General features: G+C 42.2%; 1 protein-coding gene across 1 annotated transcript in view; it reads right to left on the minus strand.

The window, feature by feature from the left end:
* Positions 1–23,098, minus strand: part of HMCN1 (hemicentin 1) — a 206,510-nt gene that overhangs the window by 144,398 nt on the left and 39,014 nt on the right. The window contains exons 3-10 of the mRNA XM_068141310.1: positions 22,197–22,355; positions 21,573–21,695; positions 10,058–10,229; positions 8,654–8,760; positions 4,738–4,858; positions 3,895–4,158; positions 3,487–3,631; positions 766–887 (exon numbers count right to left, since the gene is read on the minus strand). Coding sequence (XP_067997411.1) covers positions 766–887; positions 3,487–3,631; positions 3,895–4,158; positions 4,738–4,858; positions 8,654–8,760; positions 10,058–10,229; positions 21,573–21,695; positions 22,197–22,355 — 1,213 coding nt within the window. The remainder of the gene's footprint in view (positions 1–765; positions 888–3,486; positions 3,632–3,894; positions 4,159–4,737; positions 4,859–8,653; positions 8,761–10,057; positions 10,230–21,572; positions 21,696–22,196; positions 22,356–23,098) is intronic.

A 23,098-nucleotide genomic window follows, 5' to 3' on the forward strand; every position in this document is an offset into this window, starting at 1 on the left:
TAGTGTGTCCAGAGAAGGGCAACAAAGCTGGTGAAAGGCCTGGAGCACAAGCCATGTGAGGAGTAGCTGAGGGAACTGGAGCTGTTTAGCATGAAGAAAAACTGAGGGGAGACTCCATTGCTCTCTACAACTCCCTGAAAAGAGGTTGGAGCCAGGTGAGGGTTGGTCTCTTCTCCCTACTAATAAATTATAGAACAAGCAAAAACTTCACAGCAGCGGTGGAGTCCCAGTTCCTGGAGGGATTTCAGAGCAGTGTAGCTGTGGTTCTGAGGAACAGAGTAGTGGTGACCTGGCAGTGCTGGGTTAACAGTTAGACTTGATGATCTTGAAGGTCTTTCACAGCCTAAACAGTTCTATGATTCAAAAATTACAATCATTCATTGAATGTTGTTTAAAAAACCCCGAACTTTTGAATGCTGCTTTGCTAGTTCCTCATCTCTCAGAAAAACGCATACACACCATTGAGTAAAGGTAATTGCTACTATAGGTTGAAATTAAAAGGAGAACAATTGAAATTAGAGGTTCCATTTGCTGCTTCTACAGGCCATGTCTTTTCTGCAAGCCCACCTGGTGGAGGGAACTAATTAAAACAAATCCAAGGTAAGTATTTAAAACAGATGTGCTGAATAAACATCAGCACACTCATGTACTTGGGGGAGAAAAAGCACAACACCCTTAGTAATGGAAATATATTTTAGTAGCCCCAAATGCTCCATTCTCTGTTCTAGCAGGATGTTTTAGCACACCTGATGGACCTTGACCCACCTGACACATCCAGAAATGTCTGTGCACGGCCGCTTCCTGCACTGCTGGTTGCTATGCATTCATAGAAGCCTTCATCAGACAAGGAGACCATGGCAATTTCCCAGCTCATACTGGATGATTCTCTGGAGGAAGAAAAGGGCACACTCACTAAATTCCTGAAGGAATCAAGAGGTACAAGGACTGACTGCAGACTTTTAGGAAGTTCTCACAGTAATGAAGAGGAAATCTAGACCCTCTGATAAATTAAATTGGACCTAGCTTTATGCATTTTACTTCAAGAAACAGCATAAACAATGTCAGGATTCTTTCAAGTATTAAGTTGGTGCAGAATCTCTCCCCTGCACATTATAAATCTGCCTTTAACAGGCAACTGCTTTTAACTGTTGACAGTTATCTGACAGTAACTAAACCTAATGTATCTGCAGCCATTAAAACAGCTTCTGGCACTCTCCTATTGCATTTACTACCTGAGAAGACACCCTTCTTTAATGCCAACGAGTTTCTCTGTAATGCCAAACCTGTGTCTCATCCTCCCAGCCTGAGTATCTCAAACTCCCAGGCACAGAAATGGGCTACACATAAAGGAGAGCCCATCCCTTACCAGACACAGGCTGCTTTCCTCTCTATATGCAAACCCACTGCTGGGTTCACACAGCTGAGAGGGCAGCAGCATCTACCCTATCTACAAGATGAATACATCCAGGCAGTTCTCTGTGCTCTAGAGACCATCCCAAACATTTACAATGCAGCAAAATGTGAAGGATCAGTAGGGAGATGACCAGCTTCTGCTCTGCAAGCTGCACCTCTGAACTTATCAACAATAATTACAATAATCTGCAACTGCATGTTGACTGCCTAACCATGCAAAAATACACAGCACAACACAGAGAGAAGCAGAACTGATGAATTCAAGACTGAAAATGGAGGGCTTGATACAGAAGAGGCGTGAGCAAGATAACATAACAGGAACCCACAGAAATACCTGCAGGTTTTCTATAAACCATAGGAAGGGCAAAGCAGTAACACCACCTATGTATTATACACAGTGTTCAAGTATATAAGAGACTAAAAGCATAACTACACTGCTGGCTGCTTAAAAACAAACATTCTGACTGCTTCTCAAGGCACAAATCCATATCTTGTACAACTAATGGTGCAACAGACACGCAGATGAGGACACAAATGAGCAAAACAGTGGTGGTTCTGCAGTGTCCCAGCGCTCCCTGTGGCGTGTTGCTATGGTGCATAAACAAAACTGATGGGTGCTAAAATATCCACCATAGTCTTGGCAAGTCTTCCCATGTTATGGGAAAAGCACTGAATTAGAGAAGCCTTTGTCTCTCTTTTGTTTGGCTGGATAGATTGATTTATCAACCTGTAAAGGGCAGATAGAATAAAACAGACTTGGAATAGGCATGGACATTCACTGCTATAGCAGCATGAGACAGGCAATCCAACTACCCCACAAATGAGAACAGCCTATAGTGACCTTAAATGGCTTCCCACTTCTCTCTTACTTTATACTTACTCTAGATATCCTATATATCACATACCAAGCCTAGGACATCTTCCCCTGCAGTGCTGGCAAACAAGCATGGCATAACTACCAACACTACAGTGTTTCTTCTAAGGGAAATGTGAGAGACTTCTCTTTTTCATGAAAGTGTTTTTAAAATTAAGTTATGCAACTCTCTTCTTCCTCATTCCTGATTTTTGCTCTATGTCAACATGGAAGCCTTCAGAACAGAAGTATACAAGGAAATATGTCCAGAGTGGAATACCATGGCAAACAGAGACTTGGCCAATAGAAAATACTGAACACATGGCAGCAGTGAATAGCACACACCTCAAGGCATCTGCTCCACACCTTGGCACAGACTCTAAAAAGCACTAACTGCACACAAGTCTTTACAGCATGTTTTATTGGAGTAACTTAGCACATTTCAGCATCAAGTCATTTATTTACCCAAATCATAGAATGGTTTGGATTGGAAAGGTCCCAAAGACCACCAACCCCCCAGACACAAGCAGGGACCCCTCCTATTAGACCAGCTTGCTCAAGGCCACCTGGCTTTCAACACTTCCAGGCTTGGAGCCTCCACAATTTCTCTGGGCAATCTGTTCCAGAACCTCTCCACCCTCATGGGGAAAATTTCTTCCTAATATCTAAATTCCTAAATCATGCTTCTCCCAATTGAAAGCCATTACCCATGGTCCTGTCACTCCATGCCTTTATAAAAATTCCCTCTCCAGCTCTCCTGTAGCCCCCTTCAAATACTTTGAGGCCATGAAAAGGTCCTCCTGGAGCCTTCTCTTCTCCAGGCTGACACCAACTCTCTCAGCCTGGTCTCACAGCATAGGGCTTCCAGCCTTCCTATCATTGCTGTGGCCTCCCCTCTGGCCCCACTCCAAAAGGTCCCTCTCTCTGCTGTGCTGAGGACTCCAGAGCTGACCCCAGTACCGCAGGTGGCATCTCACCAGAGCAGAGGCACAGAATTCCCTCCCTGGACCTGCCCACGCTCATCATCTATACAGAGTGGACATCCTCCTCAAATATGTGCATACACATACATTATAAATCTCTCCCTAATTAATATCACCTAAAATAACAGAATGGAAGCAAAAGGTTATAAGCAGCATGTAATATTGAACAATTAATAGAAATCATAGAATATAAATAGGAACTAAAACAGGATAGGGAAACAAAAGGCCCCTACTTACCTGAAGAACTGATCCACTCCTAGCTTTACTCCGTTTTTAGTAAACCGCTGGGTAAAAGGTATAAGACTTTCTACATGGCAAGGAACAGATCCTGGCTGTAAATAGTATCCTGGAGTCTTGGTGGGCATTGTAACTTTTGGAGCATCTGAAGAAAACAAATGGTCCCCAAAAGATTAACAGGTAGCATAAATCTTATCTTTCCCCTTGATGAAAAGGAAATGCCATTTCTGATAAAGATGTACTGAGCAAATAACAACATTAACTTGTCCATCACAATCTAGAGATAGATTGGTTTGGGAAGAAACAGCACAGAAAGTACTTGTACAGATTAGATAAAGATATTAGATGTCAGTCCTAACGGATACAGATATGACAAATACACATTCAAATCAAGCTGAAATCTCTTACCAGGAGTAATACTAGAAAATGAAACACTTGAGACTCTCTGAAAAAGGTAATCATCCTTGTCATAGCCAGTGATTTTAACAAAAAAAGCTTCATCTGGTGGAATGAAGTCAGAAATATTCCACAGTCCATAGGGCTTTCTGTCAGGATAGTATTTCACAGGCAAGGTCTTAAGAAGCTCCCCTGTAATGCTCAGAAGTTCCAGCCTGTCTACTCTTGCTGGAAGAAGGATCCCTGTGGTATTCAGCAGAACGAAGGTAGGAATCCCTAGAGAAAAAAAAAAAAAACAACAGCAGAAAAGAAGTGCTATTTTAAGTGTTAAGAAAAATAAATAAAGGGGGGAAAGGGGGGAAGGAAAGGTTAAATTCCACAGGTATGGCTCATTACCCCATGAAGGCACCATTCAGTTTCAACCCTTGCTAAGCAGCAAAACCTGAGGTTATGCTAAACTGTGCTCTGCTGATTAGTTGTCAGGAGACACAAGGCTGATGGGGGTTAAATCACTCATTTCCAACAGGTGTTTCTGAAACGGCAGCCTCTTTATTAACCCCTCACTGTGCCCCACAGCCAAAGGTGTCTCCTGAAGCTCCAAGAGCACCAGAGAAACCATTGTAATTTTGAGGTATTTCACAGTTGTTAAAATCCAGATCTAACAGGCATAAAAAGCCCAAGCTAATATGAAAACAAAACCCCACCCATAATGTGGTCTCACAAATTCAAGGCTAAAAAACCAACCAATAGCAACCCTGGATTTATCCCAAAGTTCACCTGAGAGGCCATCATAAGTTCTAGTTTTGGGGGCCCAAAGCCAGTTACTGCTTAGCATGGACTGAAATGGAAACAAACCTTGCACTGGCCTGCTGGATGTTTTTTTAAAGTCTAGGGTTGGCTTCCTAGAGAACCCAGCTCGGAAGTCGATAGTGCTGAGCCCTGTGATCCGAACGGAGTGCCGACCGCTGCTTGAAGTCTGAAAGGGCAACAGAGACCATGTGCATGAGGAGCAGGTCAGGGACTGCAACAGGTTTGAGCCAGCCACTGAGTTCAGTGGACAGACTTCAGCTTTCAGGCAGAAAGGAGGTTTATGTCAGAAGGTGTACATAAAAACACCTTTAATAAAGCTTTACTTTTACATACTGGACACTTGCAGCATCAACAGAAAGCAACAATTTGGGAAACACACAGGAACCACCAGCGCTTGTCACATGCCAGTGACTGCAATGGGAAACTGAAGGATTTTGACCATTACAAAGATTACTATAAAACAGCAAATGAAACACAAGCCAACAGAAGGATCAGTGTAACATTTTTACTGATAGTGAACTATTTATTTCCAGTGCTCCAATAAGTATTGCACCTTTTCACTTATTAGTAAGCTTCCTTCTGAGATGTACACAAAACTCATTCTACCCATGAGGCACACAAAAGCACCACTGGCACTGCATATCATCCAACAAGTGCCAAGCATAGTCCGAGCTCAATCAGTCAATCAGTGTATTAAAGGTTCTTCTCTTTTCCAGCCAAGGTCTCAGTGGAAAGCAGCGAGTGTAGAATTACCTCTGACCTCTGCTGTCCACCACCCACCTTGTTATTCTGGCCAAATTTAGCAAGAAAGGAACCACCCACTCTGGAAAAGCCTTGGCTTTTCTATGTTTGAGGGTACAGGTGCATTTATGCAGGTTGTCAATCTTAAAATTACTTTGAGTTACCTTCTTTAAGTCACTTTCTTCCATTCTGTGCTGAGAAAGAAGAGAGCAAGACTGCACAGGAACCCAAGGCTTTTTGTTCTCACTTATCCTACAGCCTTCAGGTATTAGGAAAAAAGCAAGCAAAAAACCCCAAACAAACTACTGCTGCAATGAGCCTGGAGTAAGTGGGTTTTTTCACAGAGCCATGGGCAATTTCAACCAGAATAGAAGGACAAAATAAAGATCAAAAGGCTGTGAAGAATGATATCTAAGCTATATGATGCCAAGATCAATCTGCAGTTCATAGAAGCTACTCTGAGGTTTTGTTCTGGGAGATGACACAACGCATAAGACTTGCAGTGTGAAATAAAAATCAGTATTGGCATGAAATCATTCCACCAAGCTTTACCTGTGCAGAGAGCATTATCTGATCCATTCTCAAGTACATGTTTCCTTCAGCTCAGTAACCACCTCTGGGAACACTGCATGTGAATATTCAATTAAATAGTTGTTTCTCACAGCCAACAGCCTAGGGACAGCCATTTAGACACTGTGACAAATCAATGTCTATCTGATTTAAACAGCCTTTACTTGCTTCTATTTGGTTAGCCTTCCACCACCAAAACCTCCCCACTAAAGCCTTTTTGATACAAACCAGCTGCTAACAATACAAAGACATACCTCAGTCTGCCAAACAACTCATGTTATCGAGTGTTAATTGGCAATTAAAGCTTCATTAGACAAACTCAGTGACAAAGTTTTCTTTTTATAGCTTTGGGTATCTGTATAAAGAATTTATGACATGAATAAACTTTGTGAGAAGTTTTTTAAGTCTTCAGTCACAGCCTTAAAACCTTAGTGCAAACAGAACAAGCCAGTGACTAAAGCCGAGTAAACAATCCACAGAAAAAGACATGAGGAAATTATAGCTCTTGCCCAAAATGCCTTTTTTTTTCCTTCTCTCCTTTTCTTGTTCACACAGATGAGATAACTCTACGCAGCAGGGAAGTCTTCAAGGCATTGCTCAGCTGAAGAAGTTATTGCCTATTGATTAACCACAGAACTGAAGGCAGCTGATGGCCTCTCCCTCATTGCTTCCTCTCCATCACTCACTCCCCATTTCAACTGAAAACACACAGCAGGTAAGAGCTTAAAAGGAGGAATGACAACTTCCAGTGCTGCTGTCCTGAAACTTGCAGGTTATTGTGATTTGCAAGATGCTGGATGCCTCCCAAACTGCTCTCAGGAAATCTTTTAAGAGGAGTCCATAGTACAGGTCTGTGGGGGAGGGATTTACCAAAAGTAAACTTCATGGAACAAAGTCATAGAATAGGTCATGAAATCATAGCTTAGGTCACTGAATCCAACCATTAACCCAGCATTTCCAGGTCACCACTAAACTATGTCCCTCAGCACCACAGCTACACGACTTTGAAATCCCTCCAGGGACAGGGATTCCACCAAGGGCTTCCCAATACTTTTGAGGTAAAAATTATTCCTAATGTCCAGTCTAAACCTCCCCTGGCACAACTTGAGGTCATTTCCTCTTGTTTTATCACTTGTTACTAGGGAAAACAGACTGCCCCCACTGGCTCCAATCTCTTTTCAGGGAGTTGCAGAGCACCCCTTGGCCTTCTTTTCTCCAGGCTGAAAGGCCTCAGTTCCTTCAGCTACTCCTCACAAGACCTGTGCTCTAGAACCTTTGCCAGCTTTGCTGCCCTTCTTTGGACATGCTCCAGCCCCTCAATGGTCTTCTTGGAGTGAGAGATCCAAAAGTGAACCCAGTATTCATGGTCTGTCTTCTATTAAATGAGCCCAACTTCCTGTTGAGGCCCCATCTCTTGGTAGGTGTCTCAGCCATAGGAGCAGCAGATACATTTAAGCCCCCAGCTAGCTCTGGAAGTGTGCAGGCTCATCTCATGTGATTGCTCTTTGAAAAGACCCTGTCACCTTGTAAACCAAGGCTGCTGCAGCAGACCTGGAAGGAAAACTTCTTTATAAAATACATACAGATGCACAGGTTTGATGTCCTCAGAACTGAGGTACACGAAGGCAGCTGGAGGCCTCCTGCAGCACAGGAGACAACTAGTTTGCATGGTGTGTGTTTTACATTATTTGAACCTGTGCTTTCAGAACTTTACTGAACACTAACATTTGTTCATGCATTAAGGTGGGATCTTTTTGAACTGATCATTCTGCAGTTGATTTAGTAGTGGTTAATACTGTCAGCTGATCATGATTTAACATACTAAAATGACAAGTTGTTGCACTCCCAATTGGCAAAACAAAACAAGACTCCATCAACCTACACAGTTGAATACTAAGGCACTGACTGTAGAAGAGTTCTCTCAATATCCAATATGTCTGATGTTACTGAATCCAGCAGGATACAAACTTTTGCCTGTTTGTTTGCGTCTCTGCATCAGGGTTTTCAGCATTTCTGGTCCAGAAAGCCTGGAGTTCTTGTGAACAAAGTGCAGGACTTGGCACTTGGTCTTGTTAAACCTCATTCCACTGACCTCAGCCCATCTAACCTGTCCAGATCTATCTGCAGAGCCTTCCTACCCTCCAGCAGATCAACACTCCTGCTCAGTTTAGAAATGTAAATACTATCTTGTCATTTTTGAAGGGGAAGTCACCCATAAAAGACACCTTTATAGCTAGGTTCCCAGTGAGGTGTGTGGTGTCTCTGCCACATGCACAAAGGTAGTTTGAGAAGGTTTGTTACTCCACATACAGCACCACAGGAGAGCAGCCTCGGGGAGAAGGCCTTGTGGCTGAAAAGCTGGACACAAGCTGGCACTGTGCACACTGCCCAGAGCCAACCACGTCTTGGGCTGATCCCCAGCAGCATGGGCAGCAAGTGGATAAGGCAATTCTGCCCCCATGCTCCACTTTGCTAAGACCCCACCTGCAGTGCTGGAGCCAGCTCTGCAGTCCTCAGAATAGAAGAGACATGGACCTGGTGGAGAAGGGCCAGAGGAGGCCACAACTACAATGTGAAGACACTAAATCATTATACAACCCCCTTACATAGCCTATAGGACAGGTTTTTGTGATGTCTGCAGTAACTTTACCTTAATTGTCCATGTTCCAGGCTCAGGATCTTTGATGTTTACCACCTTTGCAGAGTTATGGATATTTAACAACTCATTCAGTCCTGATTCTTTACTGATCTGCTTGCCTAGGAAAACAGGAAGTAAAGAGAGTGTTGAGTAAATACAGTATTGCCTAAAAACTAGAGTAAATAGAACACTGTTCTTTTGTACTCATGTATTTTTGGGACTTACTTGATACTGAGCAGTCAATGACATTTGGAACACTCAAAATTCCCTGTAATTCTCTGCCAGAATACTAAAAATGCTTATTTGTTTTGACTCTTTTCATTCAGTTAGGAAATTTAATACAGCCTGCAACAAACAGAGCTGTAGGAAACACAGAAATTGTAAGCAAAACAAGTCCTCCATGGAAAACACTCAGCTTTCAGTGAAAAGAAGGAGCACAGAAGCAAACTCCCTCAAAGGAGATCTTAGAGCAGATTTAGCCTAACCTAGATGCCAGCTGCCAGCCTGCTCACTCCTCCAGCCCCTAGTCCTACTTCAAGTGGGATAAAACCCATAAGTAAAAATACTGGTAAGCCAGGTTCTCCTGGCAGTGGTAAAGAGTGGGAATGCATACAAGATCCTCACAGGGAATTCAGCCTGTTTGACACCACAGCCATCAGTAAGAGAGTGCAAGTCTTCACATTGCACCATACCACATGTATCTTGGTTTGAAGAGCAAACATCTTTCAAGCAAAGAAAGAAGAATGCCTCAGTCAAAAGCAGACCAGATTATATTGCAGGGAACCCATCTTGTGCATAAAATATTTCCAAAATACTAAAACTTAAGCTACATCCTTAGCCAAAAGCCATTCAGAGAACACAAAGCATGAGCTCAGTTTATTTCTGGAATGCTGTTTCAGGTTGCTAAGACATCAACATAACAGTAAACAGTAGATTTGTTCAAAACATCTTCAACTACTAATTAGCATCTGAATCTGCCATTGCTTTCCCCATCACACGTGGTTCAGCTGGAGATAGAATAGGCACAAGGCAGGGTTTGATTCCAAATGCTCTCATAAGTCAAAGAATCCAGACCTTGATTTACCTTTCACCACATTAAAAAAACCAACCATCATACATAACCCCTAACTGAGAGTTCAGTGACACACAAAAGTGTCACAAGTTTGGTGCAAGAAAGCAGATGGAGGTGGTCAGAACAGGAGGATGCCCTCTTTTCTCCAAGTCAAAAACCTGAATATTTGGAACAATTCAGATGTCAGAAGCACATCCATAGAGAGATTATTTGTTTCTTAAATAAAATCAAGTTTAAAAAAGCCTGAATCACAAATCCAACCTTCCCTAGTGGACACAGCAGAGATGATTTTTTCCTTCTCATTCACTTTTTGCTATCACAAAAGAAGGTATCAACTACTTCACCTAGTGGATTCTGAATTTCGATTGCTGGTGAAGGACCGCTCAAGGACACTGTGACCTCTCTCAAACTTGGATCAAAAGGGATCTGCCAAGTATTGACAGCCATGGTCAAATGGTCTGTAGACAAGAGATGCACTTTGGAGGCTTGAACTGCTTCTTCAACCCATTTTAACACCTAGAAGAGAAAACAACAGTTATTGCTATACTGGCAACACTGTTTGCTGATGAAATACACTCTCTGCTGTCATGCTAATTTCTGTTACAGCAGAAGTTCACTGCTTTCACCAATGGCCTTCTCACTACAAGAAAGACATTGAGATTCTGGAGATTGTCCAGAGAAGGGCAATAAAGCTGGTGAAGGGTCTGGAGAACAGGTCTGGTGAGGAGCAGCTGAGGGAACTGGGGTTGTTTAGTCTGGAGAAAAGGAGGCTGAGGGGAGACCTCATTGCCCTGTACAACTCCCTAGAAGGAAGTTGGAGCCAGGTGGGTCTCTTCACCCTAGTATCAGGTGATGGAACAAGAGGAAATGGCCTCAGGTTGTTCCAGGGGAGGTTTAGGTTGGATATTAGGCAAAATTTCTTTCCTGAAAGAGTGATCAGGGATTGGAGCAGGCTGCACAGGGAAGTGTGGAGTCACCATCCCTGACATATTTTAATGGCCATGGTGGCGTTAAGTCAATGGCTGGACTCAATGATCTTAGAAGTGTTTTCCAACCAAAACAATTCTATGATTCTGTGAAATATGACCGTGTAACAGCAGGGCCACATGTCCTCTCCACAAGGGTCTGCATAAGCAAGGGACTTAGGCAGACTTTGAACAGAACACACAAAAACTGCAGTAAAATTAAGTATACCACTCTGAAGCCCTGAAGTAACATGATGCAAGAGAGTACAGTTTCTGCAACAGCTACTGAGCAACTCTGTTTACTTTAGACAAGCCTGGAAGAGGAATCACAAGGCTTCAAAAATACCCATCTAAATGTACGTTTTACCTTTAGAATTGATATAGTTGAGTCCAAAAATGCTTCCAGAAGTAATTTCAATCTGTTCTACTCACATATATTGAGACAAGTACAACACTTTTTTTGTACTAGGTATGTGGAAAAGTTTCCATTTAATTCCAGGATCTCCACTCCACAACTAAGTTTTTTTTAATGAACTGTAAAATTTAATGAACCTATATGAATTTTCACAAGAAAGGAGTCTTCCAGTCTAGCTTAAACTCATTTTGACAGACTTAGGCAAAATAAATGAAGTCAAAGGTAAAGCATCGTTGCAGGAGCTTTGCCAATATACATAGGAATTGGAATCACATTGGTATTTACACACACAATTCTTTCTTAGGCTCAGAAAGGTTAACATTACATACCTGAAAATTTGGTAAAATGACATTGTAACACAAATATGATGGAGAGGAAAGAAAAAATACCTGTTATTACCAAACTGCTTTTGTTGTTAAAAACAAAACCAACCAAGCAAAACGTCAAACAAAACAAAACAAAAAAACCTGCAACTAAATTAAACATATTTTTAGGGTCTTCTAGTCAGTACTACCTCACCCCAAACTCATGATCATCAACCTGGGATGCCTCTTCCTGAGCAGCAGCCACAGTAACTGGCAGAGTGGAGGTGGCAATCCACCCATCCAGTAGCCTGTTCCAGTATTTCACCCCTCTCATTGTGAAGAACTTCCTCCTGAGATCCAATCTATTTACCCTGCTCCAGCCCCCAGCTCTCCCAGCCTGTCCTCATAAGGGAGGTGCTCCAGCCCTCTGATCATCTTTGTGACCCTCCTCTGGACCCACTCCAGCAGGTCCATGTCTCTCTCTAATTGTTCAGTTTCCTACTAGAAGCACTATATTACAGGGAAAATAAACTAGACTATAAAAAAACAGATGGAAGAACTCACAAGTCTACCTAGGTTAATCTGTAAGTGATACTAATGCTTATAAAGCATCATTCCACATAAAAATCAACACAAGGCTCAAGACTGCTCTAAGCCATTCCTGCATTGAAAGAGAAGGGATTTGTTAGAATGAGTGATAAAATTACTACCACAGAGCATGCATGATCTCAGTGATCCCAAAGCACTGTGCTGACCTCTGATAGCTACCCCAACAAGAAAAATGCAGAGCACTGGCAAGGGCACTATTCCAGCAGCTCTTACAAAAAGATACACACCAACATCTAGAAGCAGTCATGCTGATTATGGAATGCCTCAGGAGCCAAATGATCATCTTGTCATTGGTTCCTTCCTTGGGGTGCTCAGGTTTTATATGTTCATGAGTATAGGGATGGTGAGTACAGACACATGAAGGCATTGCTTCTGAGGTGAAACTGGTATGAGTCCACCAGGAAACCTTTCTCATCCATCCTTCGTGGTTCTCATCCTTAAAGTTCACTACTCCTACTTAACTGTTTCTGGGGCCATGCTGCAACTCAGATATTAGAATCATGGATTCATCAAAGGGATCTGGATTGAAAATAGCCCACCAAAGAGAGGGAAGATGTTTCAAACCCCAGTCACCAAAACTCCATAGCACACAAAAAAAAGTTTCTTACAGTTTCTTCCATCCTTCCAACTCTAAAATCCTTTTTGTGTTTGCTAATTACATCCTTTGATCTACAACATCATATTAATTTACTTTACAAGGATTCTGACTCCATCTCCCCCTTTTGCCCCAAATTTTTACTCTCATTTTATAAATAAGAATGCTCACTCAAAAACTAACCAACTCCAGCAGACTGATCTATTTTAACATCCCTTTGCTTTCAGGAGGTTTCAAAATGGCAGCTTCAAAGAAAAATAACCCTGACTCTTGGATCTCTAGATCAGTTTAAACCAGAGGAGTTTAATGAAGGGATTTTTCAACTGGATGGCTGAGTACATGCTAAGTTTTGTGGTCCCTGCTGGAACTAGATAATTTGCAGGGAATGAAAATGAATTCTGGGAGATGTAAAAATAGTTGAACATTTACCAAGATCCAACAAGAGTCCAGAACAAAGACTCAGCTCAAATTTTCCTTTTTAAATCTTTAACAAGTTGCTCTTTTTCCCTCACAAAATCAGTCTGCTACTATGTAAGAGCTTTCCAGACACCTTTACTCAGCTGCTACAGTTCGGTGATTTAGGCAATGGAATAGTTGTAAGATCAAAAGTGTTGCCATAGTTTCATCTCAGATGGATAACCTGAATCTCAAGGATACTAGATTTCCATCCATGTATCTACCAACATGAGGACATTTACCTGCTCTTGAAGCACATCACGAGGTTCTTCTGTTTCTGATTACCTTTTAGTATCAAGGGCACACACTTCATTCTGATATCAATGTGGAAGGTGACAGGGACCAGTCAGAACACATTTTTTCAAAGGAGATAGTGGTTAGTGGGTCACACTCTTCCACCCAGCACAACTTTAATGGGAGTTAGCTCGTTCATCTCTCATTCCAACAGCTAGGTGGTCAGATGAGGACAGAAATATAAGAACCACAGAATGGCAGAATTGTTTCAGTTGAAAAAGACCTTTAACATCATCAAGAACAACCATTCTCTAACTCTATCAAGGCTGGTGTTAAACCATGTCCCTCAGCATCACATTTGTGCCTTTGAAACACCTCCGGGGATTCAACCACCTACCTGGGGAACATGTTCCACTGTTTGAGAACCCATTAAGTAAAGAAGTTTCTTTTAATGTTCAACTTAAATCTCCTCTGGTGCCTCCCCTGGAGGCTATTTCCTCTCCTCCTATAACATGTTACTAGGAAGAAGAGGAAAAAAAACATGCTTGGCTCCAAACCCCTTTCAGGGAGTTATAGAGAGCCAGAAGATCTCCCCTCAGCCTCCTTTTTTCCAGGCTGAACAACCTCAGTTCCCTCATCTGCTCCTAACAAGACTCATGCTCTAGACCTTTCACCAGCTTTGTTGTCCTTCTCTGGACATGCTCCAGCACCAAAATGTCTTTTTTGTAGTGAAAGATTGAGGTCACTGCCAGGATTCTAAAGGTACCACCTCCTACTTCTGTAGCTCCTACCACTTGCTGCTTTTAAAAGATAAAATAAGAAGAATTTGCATGTTCTTCCACTTTTGAAATCTACAAAATAAAAGCAAGGAAGCCTACAAACATGTACTGTTTCTGAAGAATCCTAGCATATTTGGGGATGGAGGGACCTTTAAAGGTCATATAGTTCAAAGAGCAGATATATGCATTTGATATTTTGACCTGTTCTGAGTACAAAGTGAAGTGAAGCAGGGCAGGCTCAAGATCTTCAGGGAAGTCCAAGCAACACTAAACGTCAGTCATGGACATGCCAACTATATCTGAACTTAGGTATATGGAAATGTATTTCTTCATGTAAATACATATTGGTCTATTCATACAAAGCACAAATTTTAGATTCTCCAGTTCCTAGAGCTGTACACTGACTAAGCTGCTGAGGGTTCTGTCCTCACTCTTCTGTTTTCAGGCTGTGCAATTATTTTGCATAACAGACAAGTTGCTACCTGAGCAATAAGTTGCTACTTGAGCCACACCACCTTAACCTATCTACACTCCTTAACCCAAAAGGGATCAACATCATATTTCTACCACACAGGAGTGTTATGTGAACAGACACCATCAGGGAAGTACTTGAATTCTACAGCAACTACTGTAAACCTTAGCTAAAATTCCAGTTTATTAATTGTATGCAGGCTGGCTGATGAACCTGAGGCTTCCTAGGGATTCTTTTAGAATAGAAATTGTCCTTAAAATAGAATGCAGCATCCCATGGCAAAATCACAGTGTGCAGCTGCCACTTCAGGAAAGAGAAAGCTTTGGGTTTAACCCAACCATATCTCAGAAGATACTGAGAGCAAGTAAGGGCTTCAAATTCAGAGTGGAACCAAACTTCAGGTTTTGGGAGTTTTTCAAGTACAGAAATGAAAATGGAAGGCAACAGCATGACCCAGCTGTCTGAAGCCTGCAGTGACTTGTTTCTCTAGTTATTTGTTTCCCCAAAGTTCAATAGGCAGTTCTGGGAGAGCCATTTCCCAACCCTTCCATTCCAAAGAGATTTGCAATACTCCTGTAACATGAGGTTGGAAGTAGATATTTTTGTTAATTTTCCCTTTGAGATCCTTACAAAAAGCCCCCAAAACAACAGCAGCTTTTGTTGTTCTGCCAAAGTGTGACTTGATGAATATTAGTCAAGGAGGAAAGGAAAATATAGAAATAATTTATAACTCTTCCCCAGAGAATTTGCTCTTGCAACCTGCCCTGCTGTCAGGTCATTTCTTGGAATGCATACTGAAACCTGGAAAATCTATGGAGCATGGTCTCTATTCCCAGTTGTTTACCCTGGGTCTCAAGAACATTTCTCAGTCAAAGCAACAGGATTTGAAGTTAACTGTTTCTTTGCTGAACTATGTGTAGGTTCATGCTTCTACCCAAAAAGGAAAGTATTCTAATAATGCTTTTAAAGGCACATCTGAAAACATGACTGAGAAAGTGCATGTGAAAATTAGACTATGAAAATAACTCATAAATTATACAGAACTGTAATTACACAACTGAAAACTTTCTTAGTGTTGACTCTCAAGCTCTTCAAAGTTGGGAAACACAAGAATTGAGCCTGCCTGCTTTCAACTGTCTTGCAAACATCCTTTTGTAGTTGCTTTATGGCCATCCTTATGTACACGATGACAGTTTATTTTTACCAGAGAGCCCAAGTTCCTTATAAAACAGAGAAAGGACAGCTGTGACTACTTTTTTTTCTTTGTTTGTTTGGCATTCACTGTACAAAACTGATCTTATGAGTAGAAGCATACTCCCCAAGGCAGCATTCAGCTGCTTCTCTCATGAAAACATTTCCTTCTTTTTCTATGAAATTGGATGTTGACTGTTTGGGATGGAGGGAGAAGGAAAGGCAAGCAGCAGGGCTAGGCAAGGAACCTTAATTCTAAGCTGTCATTTTGAGCTTTTGACTTTGTCAGCTTCAGTGGAGTGGTCTTTTACATTTTTAACAGAATGAAACTAAATTTTAAATTACTTCCTCATGTAGCACCAGAATTTCACTGTCCCCCCTGTACTCAGCACTGGTGAGACTGCACCTCAAATACTTGGCTCAGTTTTGGGGTCCTCTATCCAAGAAGGACAATGAGGGACCAGAGCATGTCCAAAGAAGGTCTTTTCTCCCAAGGAACAAGTAATAGGACAAGAGGAAATGGCTTCAAGTTGTGCCAAGGGAGATTCAGGTTGGACATGGGCAAAAATTTCTTTCCTGGAAGTGTTGTCAAGCCCTGGAACAGGCCACCCAGAGAAATGGTGGAGTCCCCATCCCTGGAGAGATTTTAAAATCATGTAGATGTGGTGCTGAGGAACATGGCTTAGTGGTGGACTTGGTAGGGTTTCATTAATGGTTGGACTCAACAATCTTAGGTCTTTTTCAGCCTGAGCAATTCTGTCATCATCGCAGCACACACTTGGTTTGTACACACTAAGGACCTTTAAGCCATGCCATGCAGGAGTAACATCTTCTAGGTAGCTGATCTCTGTGAGGACCAACAGCCAGGAGAAATATGCTCTTCCAGTTAGTTTTAGACATTTCTGTTCACAGCAAAGCATTCACAAGCATGAAGAACTCTGACTCTATTCCAGAACCACATGATCTTACAGACATTAACCTTCTGCACCTTCCTGACCAGAATGATCCCTTTTGCACCATTCCTTTGAACATGCTGTTTTCAGTCCCTTCCCAGTCGCCTCTCATTCACATCAGCACTTTTATTCACAGGCTTCTGACACAAATTCCAAACTCCTCGTTTTTTCCCCCCTATCTGATCCATGTTTCAAGTCACTCAACAACACTCCCTTCCTTTTCCCACCAAAAGTCAACACCATTCCTCTGGTCTCCTTCACAGTCAGTCTCAGTTCTCCTCTCAACGATGTTCTCTATATGAAACATCCATTTCTACTCACTTCAAAAATCAGGAAGAAAGCTTCATTTTTAAGCAGTCTATGGAAAATTTCCCCTTCTTACAGGAAGGTTAGAATATGAAAAATCAAGTAGGTGTTTAATATTGAAAGAAATGGAAAACCACTACTCACTAGCTCAGTCCTTGCAAACTCCCAGCTTTAGCCATACTGCTCAGTCCAAATCCTCAGACACGGTCATGACTCATTTTTACCACAAACAATCAAAAAGACCTGGAGGCATGATCTGAACCACTAATTAATCTCCACTAGTTTTAAGCTGTACCAAATTCATGTTGCGCTGATCACCATTATTCTTCTTAACACCAGTTCTGGCATCAGTACAAACCTTTGGGCATCAGAATCAGTTACAGGAATTTCCTTAGAACACTCCATTATGAGGGGAATAAGTAAGTGTGGTGTAATACAGCTTCAAGTCAAAATTAGACCCTTCTGGAAAAATACAAATAAAACTGGATATGGTTAGGAAAATATGGAATCTGTTCCTAAATGCTTTGGTAAAACAAGGAGAGCAACTTTTCCAATACACTGGAGACAAAATGAGAATGGTAACACTCCTTGAGATGGAAGGACATTGAATTTAGAAACTATTCAGGAAGATAAAAATCTCTGAAGTTGAGAGCAGCTTGAAAAATCTCAAATTGAAGACTAAATTAATTTCTGGGTGGTATTCACAAGTTGTTAATAGTAACAGAACTTCAAACCCAGAATCTGAACAGTAAACTTTTCCTGTTCAAGGACACTGATCACCAGGGCTATGAAGATGCTGAGGGGTCTGAAGCATCTCTGTGAGGAGGAAAGGCTGAGAGCCCTGGGGCTGATTAACCTCAAGAAGAGCCATCTGAGAGGGGATCTGATCAATGCTGATCAATAGCTAAAGGGTGGGATGCAAGAGGATGGGGCCAGACTCTCCTCAATGGTGCCCAGTGACAGGACAAGGAACACTGGGCACAAACTGGAACCCAGGAGGTTCCACCTAAACACAAGGAAACAAAGTTTTGCTGTGATGGTGCCTGAGCTCTGGAGAGGCTGGGGAGTCTCCTTCTGTGGAGAGATTCCAAACCCACCTGCATATTATGGTCCTGGGTATGCTGCTGTTGGTTACCTGCTTTAGCAAGGGGTTTGGTTCAGATGGTCCTAGAGGTCCCTTCCAACCTCAACATAGTGGCACTCTGTGAAATACTCTCCCTCCCTCCCAGACCTGGAATCAGATGACTAACCAAACTGTACCCATTAGGACAAAAATATATTTGGCCTTTTCCTACTAGAAACCTGTTCTGATTTTTAAGGACAGAGTTACTTCTGGAGAATCTTGAAGAATTTTAGATAATAAAAACACAACTTGTACCATGGACTTAAAGAATATTCTTACTAGTCTAATGCACAGAAACCATGGCAAATTTCCTCTCACTGTTAGAAGAGCTTCATTCACCAAGTAAGCAGAGATAGATCTTTAGTTCACACTCTCTTGGACAGAACCCAACACAACTTTGTAAATCCAGAATAACTGTGACCAAGTTAATTGTGGTAGTTTGGATCATAACATCTTGTTGAGAAGTGAATAAAAGACAGTAAGTTCTCTTAGTCATTTCAGTATCACATGCTTTGGCTATGTCTCAAGCATTGTTTTTTTGTTTCCTTGTAGCTAGCTTATGATATTGCTTCATTCTCTACTTAATGCACAAAGGGCAAACATGAGAGCAATGGTTTGAAACTTTATACACTAAAAATAGCTTTGTTTGGGTTTTTTGGGGGTAGAACAATCAAGAATGTTTTAACAAAGCAAGACATTGGTTTGGCAGGGTATCCCCAGTCAGGGACTTTGGAGCTCTTTCTTAAGCTACAATTCAGTGTTAGCTGTCTTTAGGCCCAAAGTAGCGAATAAGTTTTAGCATTTCTTCTTTACATATCATTGACTTCTCAGATTAAAAGGAGGGCAAGGTGTTTTTCTGTTGAACCTTGCCTAAAGTATACTCCATGTATGGTGTAGATTTCTGCTACATCTCCTCTTCATTTGCACACACCTATTGGTGGATACATTCCTTGAAAAGAGGATTTCTGATCCAGAACTGAGATCTGCAGTGAAGGTTTTATTTGGGATGACAGTGTTTTGGTAAGCTCCTTCTCACAGTCCCTTAGCCCAGACACAGCTTTAAGCAAGGTCAAAGATCACCAAAATTGTTTCAGAGTCTGGGGTTTAATGCAAATTGTTCAGCAGTTATTCAGAAAGTGATTTGAAGATGTTGTATTTAACCTAATTGACCTCTCACAGCCTATGGTCACTGTAAGGAGATGACAGAATCATAGAATTGTTTTGGTTGGAAAAGACCTCAAAGATCAAGGAGTTCAACTGTAAACCTAACACTACTGTAGCCACTAAAGCATGTCCTGAAGTGCCATGTCTGAGATGCAAGAACAGCACCTACTGATACCATCACTTGTTGATACCAGTCTCTGGCTCTGGTGCAGGCCATGGGCTGTCTAGCCTGCAGATGAAGAGCTCAAAGGAAATGCTGAGATGAAGTGCAAAGAAGGTGAAAATGGCTACTGAAACCTACTTAAAACCTTACCCAGAATTGAAAGACAGATATAATCACTCCAGCAGAAGTCAGCATTCTTAGAAATGGGAATGTGCCAAGAAACTCAGAAAGCAGAGGCCGGCAGCTGACAGCATATGCCGGCTCTGCTTAAGAACTCTAGCACCTACAAGTGGTGTTTTCTGCTCTTTTTTACCACCCCAAAGCAGAAGAAAACAAACTAAAATTATTAAAAACCTTACCTAAAACTTTTTCCCATTGGCAGTATCACCATCCCTTCCGTATTAAGGCACTCCATGGAGGTTTACCTTCCATATACAAACAGCAAAATGCAGTTGGGAACTGCACAGTCCCAACAGCTCAGTCCTTCTCTGACTTTCAACCTATCCAATTGTGGAGGAGAAATCCTCTGGAAGTTTCTCCTTTTGATCACCTTCACATCATTGCCAATACCTTAGAACAGCTCCAGTAAGAACCTCATTTTTTCTAGGGAACAACAGTAGAGAACTGTGATTTATCTCCATCATTTGTCATTAACCAAATTCTAAGAAAGAAAGAAAAAGGAACACACCAAAGTAATTTTTTGTCTAAAACCTCTACCAGGGAGTCAAAGGAAAATGTTTACAACATTTATAAACAGTTCCAGCTCCACAGATCACTAACATGTGATTTCAGCTCTCTCCAAGTTACTTTCTCATGCACTACTGGAGTTTCATTTCTGCCTAAGACTCACTGGAGTCTTCAAAGAAAATAGGCACTCAAGGCTGTGGTTCACTAATCACAATGTAGGTCAGCAGAGCTGTCAAAAGCATTGGAACAGCAACCTCAGTTAAAGTTACCACAGTTATCATTGGAAACCTGCTACACCATATCCAATTGTCCTCATGATGAGGGTCAGGGCTGGGCCAGCCACTAGACAGACTATCTCCATGAAGCCCTCTGCCTTCCCAAAGGGAAGAGAAAGGGAAGAAGGGAGAGAGTCTGATGGGGTGGCAAAGAAACTAAACCAGCTGGGATGGAAAGAAAAACAATCCAATGGAATAGAGAGACAGAGACACAAACCGATATGGAACCCAAACCCTGATGGCAATGACAGCATCATTGGCACCACTGATGCTGGGGGCAGGCACTGGGCAAGCCCCAGACTGAGAACTGGATTCAGGAACACACAGATGAGGATCAAAGACAGAAGGGACAGAGTCCTGCTGGGATGCCAGCCATTTAAGAAGAGGCTTGGCCTGGTGATCCCTCAGCTTTCTCCTGAAGATGCCATCCATGGGATGCAATCCCTTGGTGGGCAGTTGAGGGTCACCCATCCTGTCTGCTCCTCCCTGCAGATGCCACCTCTGACTTCCTGCCCCCCCAACATGGGGCACAAGCTGTGGCAGTGCCCTTGGTGTGCAGAGGAAGTGGTCTAAGGCAGAGCCTTTCTGCCCCCCAGCCCTTGGCAGAAACTGTCTCCCCATCAGCTTCTCCCTGCTAGAAGCAGCCCCTGGCTGTGCAAACCTGCCCCGAACTTCAGAAAGTGCCTCACTAAGCAGAGACTGAACTGAGAACTCAAATCCCTGAACAGAGCTGGCTCTGGTCTAGCTCAACCAAGACAGTCCACGATGTGAGGAACATTTTTGTTCAGGCTAATTAGCAATGCTTTGCTTGCTAACATACTGTGCATTTCAAGCTGATAACTTTCATTCAGTAAAGCCACTGGCATACTGCTCAAAACTACTCCTTATTTTCAAGGCCCTGGCAGAGGCAGAGGGAAGTTGGTGAGGTTCTGTTTAGATATGGTAATTCACACTTTCCTAACATAAATAAAAGTCACAGAATTGCACTCTGATATAGCAGGTGGAAAAAAGAAGGAAGGAAAAGGCAGAACAGAATCCACACACCAACAATAGAACATTTAAAATTGCGCCTTACACTCTCTAACCCACAAACAAGTCACACAAAGATGTAGAGTGCAAACCTCTGCCTTGCTCTATTTCTGCACTGCAGAGTTCAAGTAAAGTTACCTCATTAACTTGTTTCTTGTCCAGGTGAAAAATTTGACCAGAACTCGTTGAGGCAATTTCTTCATAGACCTTGTAACCAATATGATTCCTGTCGTCGCAGTCTCCAGTCAGCACAAACACTACCTGTGTTAAAGAGAAATAAATAACCACTGCCAGGCAAACGCTGCAGAGACAGCACTAAGGCACAGCAACAAAAGAACTGTATCACTGGGTGTGGTATTACTGTACATAAGGGCAGCCATACTGCACTCACTGCTGCTGGAAAAACAGTGAAGAAGAAAAGCAGGCAAGACTCATGTTAGGAATTATAACTATATATCAGCACTTACACTTCACACAGTACTCATTTCAGCGCAATCCAGCAGCATCCACACCAGTGGTAAGCTGACTACTAACAGATGGTAGAGGTTTTGGTTGCACTCTTTAATTCACAACATCAATAGTAATATTTCTCTTAACCAGATCAGTTAACTCTGTTGCAGTAAAAGTGTTCCCTAGAATGACAGCACTATGGTCCCTTCTATAAAAGGATATCCCCAAGTTTCCCACAGAAGAATTTTTCCATTCTGAGAACACAGGGCACTAAGCACCTAAGCCATCTCAGAAAGTAAATGTCCTCCATACCTGCGATTGCTTCTGTTGAATGAGTTGAAGCACTTCATGGGCAAGTCTGTAGTCTTTAGATCGTGCATCAGTAAACACATAGATGAAAGAACCAGGCAGAGAAATTTCTAGAGCGATCTTTATTGCCCCAATGCTCATCTCTGGACAGTCTCCACCACCCTGTTGACAATGAAAAGGAAAGCAAAGCATTTTTCTAAGAAACAAGAATGCACCAAATAAGTTCCTTTCTTTAGGGATGCTCAGAACAGATACTTGCTGAGCATCTAATCATTTATTGCCTGGTTTTGTCCTGAGCATTGCATGGTACTGTCACAGACTCACACAAGCAGCAACTGCAATAATTCCTTAGGGAAGCTAAAAATCAAGGAAAGGGTTGTGGTTAGCACTGAAAATGGTTGGTGCCCCAGTCACTCTTATCTTTTCTGGTAGCACCATGTTTTGTTTAGCTCCAGCTCTTGTGACAGCTCCATTTCCTACAGTCACACGCTCCCTCACTGGCTGACAATTTAATTGCTCTGGTAGTATACAGCAGTCATGGGAGGTCATGGCCACATACACAGATGGGAAATGACCTCAGCCAAGCAGTGATAAGCTCCAGGACCTTTAGATACCAGACTTGCAAGAACTTGACCTAGACTTCACATGGCAGGACAGCCAGTGCAGAGAGCTCAGCAGAGGGGCACAGGTGATGAGTTCACAGTACTGCTAAACAAACAGCTGGATGGCTGGAGGTTGTTCAGACCATGTGTTAAAGCAAAACTCTTCCAAGCATAACTTTAGTCAACTTTATATAAGAAGATCAGTTAAGAAGGAAATACTGTTATATAACAGTTCACTCTAACTTACAGAAAAATTAATGTGGCACATTGAAGACAGAACTGCCCGAAGAGCTGAACATGAAC

The sequence above is a fragment of the Melanerpes formicivorus genome, unplaced genomic scaffold, assembly GCF_026170545.1.
Source record: "Melanerpes formicivorus ecotype bairdi unplaced genomic scaffold, bMelFor1.0.p_v2 SCAF_7, whole genome shotgun sequence".
In the NCBI taxonomy this organism is placed as follows: Eukaryota; Metazoa; Chordata; class Aves; order Piciformes; family Picidae; genus Melanerpes; species Melanerpes formicivorus.